Source organism: Schistocerca cancellata, chromosome 3 (genome assembly GCF_023864275.1).
Source record: "Schistocerca cancellata isolate TAMUIC-IGC-003103 chromosome 3, iqSchCanc2.1, whole genome shotgun sequence".
Classification (NCBI taxonomy): Eukaryota; Metazoa; Arthropoda; class Insecta; order Orthoptera; family Acrididae; genus Schistocerca; species Schistocerca cancellata.
In genome coordinates, this window is record NC_064628.1 from 656,853,097 (window position 1) to 656,867,913 (window position 14,817).

The 14,817-nt window shown below is 36.0% G+C and overlaps 1 protein-coding gene across 1 annotated transcript in view; it reads left to right on the forward strand.

The window, feature by feature from the left end:
• Positions 1-14,817, forward strand: part of LOC126175615 (DNA polymerase delta subunit 2) — a 114,558-nt gene that overhangs the window by 78,607 nt on the left and 21,134 nt on the right. Inside the window, exon 5 of the mRNA XM_049922498.1 lies at positions 11,629-11,747. Coding sequence (XP_049778455.1) covers positions 11,629-11,747 — 119 coding nt within the window. The remainder of the gene's footprint in view (positions 1-11,628; positions 11,748-14,817) is intronic.

Consider the following 14,817-nt stretch of genomic DNA (forward strand, 5'->3'; position numbering starts at 1 on the left):
AACATTCATGTTCAGCAATGAAGATCCTTGGAGTGCTCAATTGAAAGTTTTAGTAGTGTCACTATTTTTAATCCACCCTGACTAATTAGATTCTGGGTCATTCAATGTAAAATCACAGATGTTTTGGTGGTTCCTAAGGTGACCATTTCAGAATTTAATCATATTTGGTACATGGATACCTACATGTCTTAAAACTGCCAAATAGCACTGTCCTAACTCCAACATTTTTTATAAACATGGGTATGAAGGCTCAAGGATGTTTATATGGTCATTAATCAGGCACCAGTTGCCCTGTTTTCGGACACCTACTACAGACCTCAATTTTTTGTGCATTTAGTATGTAGGCCACTAAATTGATATGATGTATAAAAAGCAAGATACATAATTCAGATATTCTTCTAAAAATATTGAAAAACACACTTTTTTCTTGTTGTGATTTAAATTTGTGATTTTTTTAAAAAAAATCGTTACTTTGCACAGAAAAAACAGTACAGACCTCATCTTATGCACTGCAACTCGTTAGTGCTAGTATTAAGTATAAATAATACTGAGAACCATTTGACATTGCAGTTAGTAGTTCTTACCTTCACTTAAAGATGAATCCATTAAAAAAAATAATAATAATTTGATTAATTTCTATGTTGGGGGGGCTAATGCAACCAGTTGAATCACAAGTTGATTTTTCTCTGAAATTCTTACATATCTATTAGCAGTCATAGGTGAAAAGAAGAATACCCTAACTAACTTTATTCATTTGCAAAGAATAAAATGAAAATGCCACTTATACATGCCATTCATATTCAACACTACACAGCATTGGTAAGTAAAAACCAAGTATTACTTGAAAATTTTTCCTATTATATATGTGGTTCACCTGTAAGTCGGAACTGTAAACAGATGAGAGCTGAAAACAGTTATCAATCATTTTTCTTGACACTTGACATATATGTTGTATATATTGTTGTATATATTGTTAATTGTCTTTTCGGTGTACAGTATTACAAGAGGCAGATTGGATGCACAAATGAAGTGATATATCCTTAATCTGTTACTGGAAATTGAAAAGATAACTTAAGGAAAATGTGAGAAAAGGTGCAAGCAATAATGAGAATTATTAATAACTTTAAATATATGTACTGGTATATAAAACAAATATGAAAATTCCGCAAAGAACAGTTTCATAAAAAAAAAATTCAAATATGAAGAAAGAAACTATCTTTAAAACTCTTGCACCTCGGGTATAACTTTGTTTTGTGTGGCATCTTGTTACAAAAACTAAATGAGTTCACTTAATGGTGTATTTTTTTCATAGTACCTGTTGTCAAGTTTATACAACCGCGCACTGTGTGTTTGTAATGAGGGGACATGCGCCTCAAATGTAACATTTGAGAAGGGGGCCTGAACAGCACCATTCCTAAGAGGGCCCAAACAGCAACTTTCCTTCTAGGCCATGAAAGGAATTGTGATTCAGGAGCAGGCATACAGTTAATCTCAATGCCTTTAAATTCATATGATGCCTGGGAAATGTGTTCTGTGTACCATTCCTATGTATCGTATTTGAAAGCCACATACTGCCAGCCATGCAGCTGTGCCCACTAAGCTTTTTCTTGAGCTTCAATAACAACAGTGATCCCATTTGCATATGTTCTGTTCATTAGAAAGGTGTTAGTAGCAATGCCTAGAAATGTAGAGTTTGATTGTGTTTCTGGAATTGTCATTGTACTTTCCCCTTCTTTCAAGAGACCTTCGTACGAGTTGACCTTCTGTGAAGAAACAAAGAACTTACTAACATCCTGTATTTCATGGTATATTTTATGCACAACTTTTTTAAATTAACAAAAGTATATTGTTTCTGCATGTGATTTTTTTTTTGTTATTTGTCATGGTAGAAACATAATCTTTTATCCCTTGCACAAAGTCTTTAACAATTTAAAATAATAGTATGTCATTTTTCACAATTTCAGGAATCACCTTTTGACCACTTCTGCATTCTGGAGCAGCAATTGCACCACTACTCTCTCTCATTTTTCTTACTACGAGTACTATGTGCTCTGTGACACCAGCAGTAGATGCTACTCTGGCAATGCTCCATGAAGATGAAGCAAGTGATAAAATTTGAATCTGTTTGTTGCGAATTTAATTCAACCTTTCTGAGTGAGGATCTCCATTACATTGGAAAAGTGGTCACCTATTCGCATGGTCAGTCCACACAATACAGGGTGTTAATATATTCTTTGTTTCTTCACAGATCAAATCATATCAGGGTTTCTTGGAACATAGGTACAATACAGTGAAGACAGATCCAGATCTAGTTCACTGCTACTGACATCTTTCTAACACATGCAAATGGAAGCACTGTTGCTATGGAAGCTCAAGAAAATGCTTTGTGGGAACAACTGCAAGGCTGGCAGTAGGTGGCTTTCAAATAAGATGCATGCGGTACATTTCCCTGGCATCATATGAATTTAAAGATGTTGAGATTAACTAGATGCCTACTGCTAAAGCACAATTCCTCCCACGACCCAGTAGGAATGATGCTGTATGGGTCCTCTTCTGTGTTCTGTGTTACATGTAATAAATGCATGTACATTGAGAAAAATGATTAGACATGCATCTGCCCTCAACAAGTATAGTTGATACTTTGCCGTCATCATCAGCACAAAGACAAAATGCGCAGTTGTATAAACTTGACAGCAGCTGCTGTGAAAATGTCATATCCTTCACCATTAAGTGAACTCATCTAGTTTTTGTGTCAAGATGTCAAGCAAAACAAAGTTATATGCAAGGACGAAGAGTTTTAAAGATACAGTTTCCATCTTTATAACGGATTTTTTTTTTTTTAATGAAACTGATCTTTCAGAATTTTTATATTTGTTTTATATACAAATATATATTTAAAATTATTAATATTTCTCATTATTGCTTGCACCTTTTCTCACATTTTACTTAAGTTATCTTTTCAATTTACAATAACAGAATAAGGATATATCACTTAATTTGTGCACCCAAGCTGCCTCTTGTAATTCTTTACACTGAAAAGACAATTAACAGCGAAATACAACATATACATTGAGAAAAATGATTGATAACTGTTTTCAGCTCTCACCTGTTTACAGTTCCGACTTACAGATGAACCTCACATATATTAGGAATTTTTTTTTCAAAGAATACACATGGTATTTACTTACCAATGCCGTTTAGTGTTGAATGTGGATGGCATGCATAAGTGGCATTTTCATTTTATTCTTTGCCAATGAATAAAGTTAAGGTATTCTACTTTTCACCTATGATTGCTAATAGATATAGATATGTAAACATTTCAGCAAAAAATCAACTTGAGTTGCAACTGTCATTTCGTATAGTTCTACCCCCTACAGCTCCCTCAAATATCATGGAAGTTATCCTGTCATATCTTAACACATACGTTATCATTCCGAACCTTCAGTTTGTCAGTGTTTTCCAGGTGTTCCTCCCCATTTTGATTCTGTGGAGTACCTCCTCATTCTATATCTTATAGTCCATCTTTTCAACTTTCTTCTATGGCATCTAATCTCAAACATATCAGTTCTCTTCATTTCCAGTTTTTGTGTAGCCCAGGGCAGGGTGGACTCTACCTTACAATCTTAAGCTCCAAAGATACTTTCTGAAAAAATTCTTTCTCAAATTAATGCCAGGACTGCCCTCCTTGCCTATGCTAGTCCGCATTTTATGTCCTCGCTTCTTCTTCCCCACCTCGAAGGTAGCAGAATTCTTTCATGTCATCTACTTCGTTGTCACCTATTTTAATGTTAAATTTATCACTAATCTCATTTCTGCTACTCCCTGTTACTTTCATCTCTCATCAGTTCAATCTCAATCTATATTCTGTACTCATTAAACTGTTTATTTGATTCAACAGGTCCTGTAATTCTTCTTCACTCTCTCTGGGAATGTTAATGTCATCAACGAATAATTTTCAGTGATACACTTTCACCCTGTAGTTAATCCCACTCTTCAACCTGCCTTTGTTTCTGTCACTTTCATCTCTCATCAGTTCAATCTCAATCTATATTCTGTACTCATTAAACTGTTTATTTGATTCAACAGGTCCTGTAATTCTTCTTCACTCTCTCTGGGGATGTTAATGTCATCAACGAATAATTTTCAGTGATACACTTTCACCCTGTAGTTAATCCCACTCTTCAACCTGCCTTTGTTTCTGTCATTCGTCACTAACATCGGTTGAACAGTAAGGGTGGGGGCCGCATCTGTGTCTTACACTCCTTTTAATCCAAGCACTTTATTCTTCGTCTTCTGTTCTTATTATTCCCTGTTGGTTCTTGTATATATTGTATGTTACCCGTCTTTCCCTTTAGGTTATTCCTATTTTCCTCAGAATTTTGAAGATCTTGCACCATTTCACATTGTTAAACACTTTTATTTAGATCGACATATCCTATGACAGCGTCGTGCTTCCATCGTAAAGTGCAACATCGGAAGTGCCTGTGTAGTACCATTACCATTCTGAAAGCCAAACTGATAGTCATCTAACAGAGCCTCAATTTCTTGTCCATTTGTTTTTTACTTTACTGCTGTCAGCAACTTCGATGCATTAGCTGTGAAACTGATTGTGTGATAGTTCTCACTCTTATCTGCCCTTGCTGCCTGGTAAGGATGATACTTTTTCAAAAGTCTGATGGTATGTCTTCCATCTCACATATTATATACACACTTGAATAGTCGTTTGGTTGCAACTACCCTCAATGAAAGAATGTTATCTATACCTTCTGCCTTATTTGATACAAGTCTTCCAAAGCTCTGGTGCATCATTTGTCACACAGCTACGATTTCCTTGTTCACACACAGTCATAGGTTTTTTATTTATTTATTTATTTATTTATTTTTAAATTCATAACTTTATCGCAGTTTCATGCTTCATACAACATTGATAGAGCTACAAGTGTCCGCAGCAGGAGGGGCAAAAGTTGTAACTTACAGTAGTATTGGTAGAACTGTAAATAAACTGCTGTTTGGATAACAGTTTTGTGTCTAGTTAATAATTCATGTGTGCACCAGTTATAGATGAGCCGTTTTGAATTTGGCACTGTCTGGATGTGAGAGGGATCAGAGCTTTTAGGAGTGGTGGCTTGAGGAGAGGACTATTTTTTGATCCCCCTCCCAAGCGTTTGGTAGTTGCCACAACGAGTGAGATATCCTGTAGTTTCACAAAATGTCATAATAAAGTATCTCATTAAGAAAAATGGCAATGCCATAAAAATTTGTTACCATTTATTCCCATAGTTGAAGAAAGAACCCCTACTTTGACCCTCGGTGAAACGGCTGTGTAGTGAGTACAAAAAGGACGAGAGCTTGTTAAAAAAAATGGTCCACAGGTTCTACTCATGAGGAACAAGGTGATACTTTCTTGGCAGAAATTGTCAGAAGTGATGAGACTGGATCCATCGTTAAACCTCTGAATAGAAGACAACAACATAGAGGGGTGAAAGAGCAGTAAGAAACAACAGTGAAAGTCAATACATGATTGTATGCTGGTAAGGTTGCAGTGTTTTGGAATAGCAAAGGCATTCTGCTAAATAATTTCCTCCTCTAATGTTTGACTTTAATGCTGCCTATGACAGTAATCCTCTTCACTATGTTAGCTACTTACCAGCCAAAAAGGTATGGCATCCTGATAAGAATTATGTTGATTCTCAGTGAGACTCTACACAGCATGAATAACTCAACAAACACTGGCCAATATGCAACTGGGCTGCCCTTCACTATTGACTCAGCAGCCTATCACTTTCATCTTGAGATTTCATTTTTGGACTTCTCAAGCTTGCTCTTGGTGGAGAGCACTACATGGACAACATGAGGAGAGTATATCACGAATAACGTGAATGTGCAAAAGTTGGTGTGCAGCTGGATTGAAACACAACCACATACTTTTTGAAAATACCAGTAAAAATTGGTAAAATTGTAGATAAAGATAGATCATTACGCAAGAAAGTAAGAATAATGTTTAGTATGTTGCAAAAAGTGAGAAATTGAAGAGTTGGCTAAAAAGGAAAGGAAGGTACTTCAGAAAATACTTTGCCCAAGAAAAGTCGGAAGTATATGAATGAGAAGAAGTAATGAAGAGGTCTATACCCAAACTGAAAAACTATCTGCTGCTCTCAGGAAAAGGAGAATTTTGTATAATGGTCACTTGATTTAAATGAACTCAGAAAGACAGACTAAAAAAATATTTGTTGATGCCAACACAAATCCCAAAACGCAAACTGGTTGGTTCAGGGACTTGCAAAAGGACATAGCAGAAATTAATGTTACGAAAGCAGTGGTTATTTATATTTGAATCACCCTTGTGCATATTTCAATAATTCTTCATCAGGTTCTGTAAGTATGACTAATGTCTATTTTTTCTCTGTGTTTAATGTCAATAATTTTTTTGTCACAATGGAAAAAAAAAAATTACAGCACCATGAAGTACTCCGTATTCTGAATGTATTTCATCTTTGAAATACTCCTCTCAGATTTTTTTTTTTGTCGGACGGTTGGATATTCAGATGTTGCATCAAAAGCAATGGCAATGAAAATGACAGTCGTTCAGTGTATCAAGAATTTCATTGAGGTGGTGAAGAACGACAAATTTGAACCTATTAAAATGTTTGCTAAGGCCCTGTAACTGGGAACCCCATTGCTAGCAAATATCTTTATGAACCACATTGAACATATTATTTTCAAAAAATAGTAGGAAAAGAATACAACATACTATATTGGTTCTGGTATATGGATGACATTCTCTGCTTAATAGACGAACTACAAGCAAAAATTGATAAACTACATATGGACATCAACAAGGCATAAGAATATAAAATTTACAATTGAAGGAGAACAGAATAACCACATTAACTTTCTTGATATAACACAAAAAAAAGAATAATAAGCATATCTTTGAAATTTACCATAAACTCGCGGCAACTGACATTATCATTCCCCAGTCCTCGAAGTACCTACACTCACAAAAGCAATCAGCACTTCAAAACATGCTCCATAGACTGAACTCAGTGCCACTCAAGAAAGAATATTGCCAAAAAGAACTTGATGTAATAATGCCAATAGCCAAAACAATGGTTACAATACTAACAGTCACAAAGCTAAACAACAAAATTAAATGTAAAATAAAAGCAGAAAATATAAAACTACAAACAACACAACAGTCTGAAATAATCACAAACACTCAGTACCATAACTGCACAGAATAATCAGGAAAATATAAGAGAAAACATAATAAATATAAGAGAAAAAAACAAGATGGTACACAGTGACATACAAACACAAACACACACACAAAATCGCCAACATTTTCAAGAGACATGGTATAAACATTGCATACACCCCAAAACTGACAAAAGACATAGACATATACCAGAAGCCAGGTATATATAAATTACAGTGTAACACATGTGAAAGCAGATATATAGGACAAATAGGTAGAACTTCTGATGTCAAATACAAAGAACACAAGAGAGCCTGGAAGTATGGGACAAACCATATTTGCACAACACCTAAGGAAACACTGTCACAAACCAACTCCTAGAGAAGACGACATGAAAATAATTAGAATCAACAATAAAAAGCAGCTCCTAACCCTCAAGGAAATTATCACATACAAAAAAAAAAAAAAAAAAGCAGAAAATAAAACCCTGTTGAATTATCAAGTACACATGATGAACAACTCATTGTGCACACTAATAGATAAAATAATAGACGAAAACACACACACACACACACACAGATATAAACAGAACAGAAATCAATAGACATCACTTTCCAGCATATACTTCGTTCTGTTGGCAACATGTATGTGAACAAACAAAGTGAACACAGTTGTTAAGACTTAAAAGTAGAATTTTGCTTCACAGCAGTTAGGGCAAACAATATGAAAATTGTGAAGAGAAAAGTTTGTAACACAAAAACGTGCTTATGGTTTGTAATTGAAATTGTAGTGCAACTTCCAACATGCGACCAGATGAGAGGAAAAAGAATTGCCAACCAGGAACATGAAGAACTGTAAGTAATCACTTGTTGTTGTTGTGGTCTTCAGTCCTGAGACTGGTTTGATGCAGCTCTCCATGCTACTCTATCCTGTGCAAGCTTCTTCATTTTCCAGTACCTACTGCAGCCTACATCCTTCTGAATCTGCTTAGTGTATTCATCTCTTGGTCTCCCTCTACGATTTTTACCCTCCACACTGCACTCCAATACTAAATTGGTGACCACTCGATGTCTCAGAACATGTCCTACCAACCGATCCCTTCTTCTAGTCAAGTTGTGCCACAAGCTCCTCTCCTCCCCAATTCTACTCAATACCTCCTCATTAGTTATGTGATCTACCCATCTAATCTTCAGCATTCTTCTGTAACACCACATTTCGAAAGCTACTGTTCTCTTCTTGTCTATACTATTTATCGTCCATGTTTCACTTCCATACATGGCTACACTCCATACAAATACTTTCAGAAACGACTTCCTGACATTTAAATCTATACTCGATGTTAACAAATTTTTCTTCTTCAGAAACACTTTCCTTCCCATTGCCAGTTTACATTTTATATCCTCTCTACTTCGACCATCATGTTATTTTGCTCCCCAAATAGCAAAACTCCTTTACTACTTTAAGGTTCTCATTTTCTAATCTAATTCCCTCAGCATCACCCGACTTAATTCGACTACATTCCATTATCCTCGTTTTGCTTTTGTTGATGATCATCTTATACCCTCTTTTCAAGACACTGTCCATTCCGTTCAACTGCTCTTCCAAGTCCTTTGCTGTCTCTGAAAGAATTACAATGTCATCGGCGAACCTCAAAGTTTTTATTTCTTCTCCATGGATTTTAATACCTGTTCCGAACTTTTCTTTTGTTTCCTTTATTGCTTGCTCAATATACAGATTGAATAACGTCGGGGATAGGCTACAACCCTGTCTCACTCCCTTCCCAACGACTGCTTGCCTTTCATACCCCTCGACTCTTATAACTGCCATCTGCTTTCTGTACAAATTGTAAATAGCCTTTCGCTCCCTGTATTTTACCCCTGCCACCTTCAGAATTTGAAAGAGAGTATTCCAATCAATGTTGTCAAAAGCTTTCTCTAAGTCTACAAATGCTAGAAACGTAGGTTTGTCTTTCCTTAATCTTTCTTCTAAGATAAGTCGTAAGGTCAGTATTCCCTCACGTGTTCGAACATTTCTACGGAATCCAAACTGATCTTCCCCGAGGTTGGCTTCTATCAGTTTTTCCATTCGTGTGTAAAGAATTCGCATTAGTATTTTGCACCTGTGACTTATTAAACTGATAGTTCAGTAATTTTCACATCTGTCAACACCTGCTGTCTTTAGGATTGGAATTATTATATTCTTCTTGAAGTCTGAGGGTATTTCGCCTGTCTCGTACATCTTGCTCACCAGATGGTAGAGTTTTGTCAGGACTGGCTCTCCCAAGGCTATCAGTAGTTCTAATGGAATGTTGTCTACTCCGGGGGCCTTGTTTCGACTCAGGTCTTTCAGTGCTCTGTCAAACTCTTCACGCAGTATCATATCTCCCATTTCATCTTCATCTACATCCTCTTCCATTTCCATAATATTGTCCTCAAGTAAATCGCCCTTGTATAGACCCTCTATATACTCTTTCCACCTTTCTGCTTTCCCTTCTTTGCTTAGAACTGGGTTTCCATCAAAGCTCTTGATATTCATGCAAGTGGTTCTCCTTTCTCCAAAGATCTCTTTAATTTTCCTGTAGGCAGTATCTATTTTACCCCTAGTGAGATAAGCCTCTACATCCTTACATTTGTCCTCTAGCCATACCTGTTTAGCCATTTTGCACTTCCTGTCGATATCATTTTTGAGACGTTTGTATTCCTTTTTGCCTGCTTCATTTACTGCATTTTTATATTTTCTCCTTTCATCAATTAAATTAAATATTTCTTCTGTTACCCAAGGTTACTTAAAAGACAAGATGGAAACTGAGCTGTTTTATAGTTTACAAATATAAATTGTCGAAACAAAACTGTATCATTCTAGATGTCACCGATGATACCTTAAGTTAAAAGGTGAAACATGTCTGGAAGGGATAAAGTACATTGCAGCAAGAAAAGACAGTTTTGATTTACACAAAAATATAATTTCATTCCATTTCTACATATTACCCTGACATGGTTTGGAAAAGTGTAATGGAACTGTGTAGCTGGAAATGTTGAAGACTGCTACGCCAGACAGTCATTTCCTTCCTTCGAAACTTGTTTTTAAGGGATTTGATAGGTTTTTATATGTGTAAATAACTAAAGATATTTACAAACACTGAAACATTAGAATTCCTTAAAGTTCTCTAAAATCTTGTATACAAAATATTCCTCTGAACTCTTATCTCTGTTGACAATAATTTTTTCTTGTCTTCTTTCCAGCTTGATTGGAATTAAAAGTCAGCTGTGGCCAAGAACAGTTGGATAAACTTCTTTCAGTGCTTGTGTAAAAGAGTTGACTTGTTGTTTTCCTTATCTGATCCTGGAATATATGGTTTCTGTGAGCTTATAACATGCCCACCACTGCTTATCACTTCTTTCGCATCTGACCTTACATACATTCTCCCATCCTGGACTAGGTTGTAAACATGTCTTACCTTTTGATCTTATTCTGCTGCATGCTTAATTTTTTGAAACTTGTAATTTTATGATTATTATTTTAATAATGTAGTATATTTGCTCACTGGATGTGGAACAGAATTTTTTTTAAAGGGACCAACATTTCAAAATTTAATTGGGAGAGTCCTGTATTAAAGAGGGTTAACGCATGCTGAGCTAAACAGTTGTCACTTTTTCTGACTGTTTCATTTGAATATGATACATGTTATTTAGATTTCGACATGATAGCTTATTCACGATTGGCTGTTGGATAGAACTGACTGAGCAGATGACAAATTTGATCACATTGTGCTGAAAGTAGAGGACCTTTTTTGTTAGTTTTTCTGTTTAAACAGTGATGCTGGGGAAACATGCTATTTTAAGGCACCACTATATGAAAAATTTGTAAATCAGATTTTGGTATTGTTTGTCGTAATAAATTGCTAAAATTGTACATTGATAAGTAAGAATGTTTTTGGTTTTGATTCTCATTGTATGAGAACAATTTTTGAACTCCACTAAAAGAAAAAAATGTCAAGAATTAAAGGCAGTAGTAGAGTATGCATTAATGGAATGTGAAAATAATTTGGAATGTTGCCATGAAGTGGGATCGTTTTACAGTGATGGCATTATATCAAAAGTCGAAGTTTAGTGACAAATGAATACTAATACTAGTTGAACTACGTGAGCACGTCACAACCCAGTTCACAGTTTTGGGCAGACAGTACCTCTCCCAAACTTGGATGAGTGGCAGTGAATGCAGTGCTGTGTTGTATAGTGGGTTAGCTACAGCTTAGAGATTCTTTTGAGAATGCACACTACTGGAAAGTTTAGCAATTAAAACTTTTTGAAAAAAGTTTGATATTGAATACTTTGATTCTGTCTGGTTTGAACTTGCAACTATATTTTAAGATTAAAGAACATTTATTTAATGAGCATGAAATACGATCTAATTTTTCACATTTCCAACAGGCAATAGCATCAGAGATCGCAATCCACCACCAGTCCACCATCTTACAAGCACGAGCAGGAGTGTTGTTGATGCAGTTGCTGCAACTCGACTTTTTGATGACTTTCTTGTTCAACTCACAGTAAGGCATTTGTGATTTTGTTTTGAATGATTATATTCCTAACCTAGTTCGTGATAGTTTTAGTGTGTGAATGTCCAATGGTTCTGTGAAAAGTAATTTAGTACTGTGTATTTTTTTTTAAAAAAAGTTATATCCTCTTGTTAATGACCAATGTTTCAAAATGCTTTGCTAAAAGTTTAAACTAGAGTTGCTTTTGTCAATTTTTTTCTCCATACCAAATGATGCTTAGGAAAAACGATCTTTTAAGGTGGTGGTTGGAAATAATTACTATTAATTTCTTCCCTAATTATGTATCTTTTATCATGAAAAGAGGGCAATTCCAGATCTGCTTAGGGACCAGCCCTTCATTTTAGGTAACACTGGGATGAGTTTTGCGTGTCGTCTTGACTCCCGCCAAGAATGCTTCGAGGGAGAATTTCAGCTGTTACTGAATGAGTGGTTAATACATTTACTTTTTGTCAGCAGTTGATGAAGAACCTAATGCTGTGACAAAAATATTAGTAGTTTTAAAATTTTTTGAAACATTTTACCTTGTTTCTGTTGGAAAGTCGGTGGTTATAACAAATGAAAAAAAAAAAAAAAAATTTGGAACAGCAGTTACATGCCTCCTAGAGTGGTGCCTGCTTCTCACTAGCTTCAGCAGACTCCTATGGAGTAAGGAGTCTAGTGATGACCAGAACAATGGTTGAAACCAGTCACCAGTAAATAAATTAACATCTTTTTGAAGTTAGGGCTATTTCATAACAGGGTGTATATGCTCCGAGACAACCGGGAAATCCGCGAAAAATCTGGGAATTTTTTCATCTGGGAGAAAACTGGGAAAAACCTGGGAATTTTTAAGAATTCTGGGAATTTTTTGTTGTTTTAGTTTTCAGTTAAATTTTTGTAGTTCTGACTGGTAAGAACTTGTACTCTAACAAAGAATTTTACTTTAGCCCATTATTGCAATATAATACTGCAGCAATAAAACTTAAATGATGAAAAAAATAAAATAAATAAAACTTAAGTTGCAAAGGAAATACGCCATTTACAGCAACAAAACACTGCGCGCACACAAGCGCCTGCCGACAGCAAAATGTGTCAAAGGCTTTAGGACGAAGACCACAATAATTCATAACAACAAACTACTTTTGATGGATGTGACGTCACAGCAGTTAACATTAGGTTCGTTTGAGAAGTTGCCAGTAGGCTTATGCGTGTGCGCAGTGACAGTACCTTCTCACTCTTCTGGCTACTTGAAGTGCGGCTGTTAGCTGTATCCAAGTTAACTAGTCACAAGCTGTATCAGTAGTAGAAACAAGCAGCCAGATGCGATCCAGAAACATTTCTCTGGCGCACCCAAGCCGCCAGATTCGCGCATGTGCAGAGCAGTCTGAGTCGTAGTGGGATAAGGGGTAGTCTCCATGTGAACCGTGTTTACTAGTTCGCTGTTTCCTCTTGGTTTACAGATCTCAAAAACAAAATAGATTTCTGTGGCCGGGAGCTGTAAAGTGAATTAAAATATAAACATAATTATTTAAAGCTAAAATATGTTATTAGTCTCAGTTTTCTGATTTTATTTTATTTCCAGTTTTTTGGCTGTTGGGTATTAATTGCCTTGCAGAACAATGAAGTTATTTTTGTCGATTTGCTAAAAAAATTGTCTTTAATTAACTTTTTCTGCAGAGGCTTACAATTTATTTGAAACACTATTGGCTAGTCTCAACTGTTTGCAGTATTTCAAGTGCACATTGCTATCTTCTGCGACGTATGGCATTATGCCATTGAACTAAACACGAGATAATACACTACTGGTACTTAAAGAACATTTGCATTCCGAAAACCACACTTCTTTGTGAATCTGGGCACACAAATGTGCTCTTTAAGCCAAATTATGGAGTTTAGTATGGTTTACAAAATTCTGATGCTCTTGGAGTATCCTCAGATGTCCTGTTTCGTTTATGATGTAATGTAAGATCTCTTAATGCAATTACGTACGAACATACGGGCTACCTACGTCATTGTGGCTTCACAGGCACAGTAAACCGTTTTCTGGCACTCCCTGACAACTGCTGAAACGAATTCTAATAGGTGGCCGGAAAATATTGCAGTGTTACTTTCAGGGTACATTTAATTTTAAGCAATATGAGTTAAGTTCATGTGCAAACGTGCTTTGAATTTCTTAAATCACAATGCATTTGATTTTCATTTGAAGCTTAACACTTTGAGGGAATTTCTAGCCAAGAAGATCAGACATTTACATCATTACTTAGTTTTATTGGCACATTTGTGTAATATATCGAAGTGTAACACTAGCAAAAAAGACAAATATTATATGTGAAACCTTAGCTTTTCTTGTAGATTTAATTTAAACTTCGCTACTTAACAGTGATGTTGGCACAGGCTGACTACAGCAAGTGTCCTATGCTCTGAATCACTACTTTTTACATGCGACACATCATCCGAAAGACGAGAACAGAGTTTCCGAAACCGTTTTTCGCTGTCGTGTTAACATGTTAGGGTCTCAAGCGGATTTGCTAGCCCAGTTAACTATGGTGCCTGGAAAACACCAGATGTAGTTTATTATTTAGTCAGCACAGTCGCTATTTCTCTTCAATTAGACGAGGTGTAAACAGCTTCAGTCTAATATTTCTACTTATCCTACACTGTACAAAAAGCCACTCCATCAATATTAGCCGAAATTTTTAAAAACAGGGCGAAACCTGACAGCCCGAGCATGTTTCAATACCGGCTGCGTTTGTATGTCAGCAAAAATCAATTGCGGACCTGGAAAACAGGCAAACAGAAGTGGATTTCCAGAATCAATATTGGAGTGATTATGTGACCACCCAGGAGTGGTATTGGGAGATCGATTTACGTAATTGGGTATTGGGAGCCCCATGTAAACGCGATGAATATCAGCTATTATTGGCTGGCAAGATCACATGACACGAGCTATAATCGGCTTACAAAAGCACATGGTGATCTCGATTTCAATGCTTTGGAAACAAATGTTCTGTGTTTGGTGGAAATCGACTATATAATTTTGTAATATGAAAATATACAGCGTACATGTTGCTGCAAATCAAAG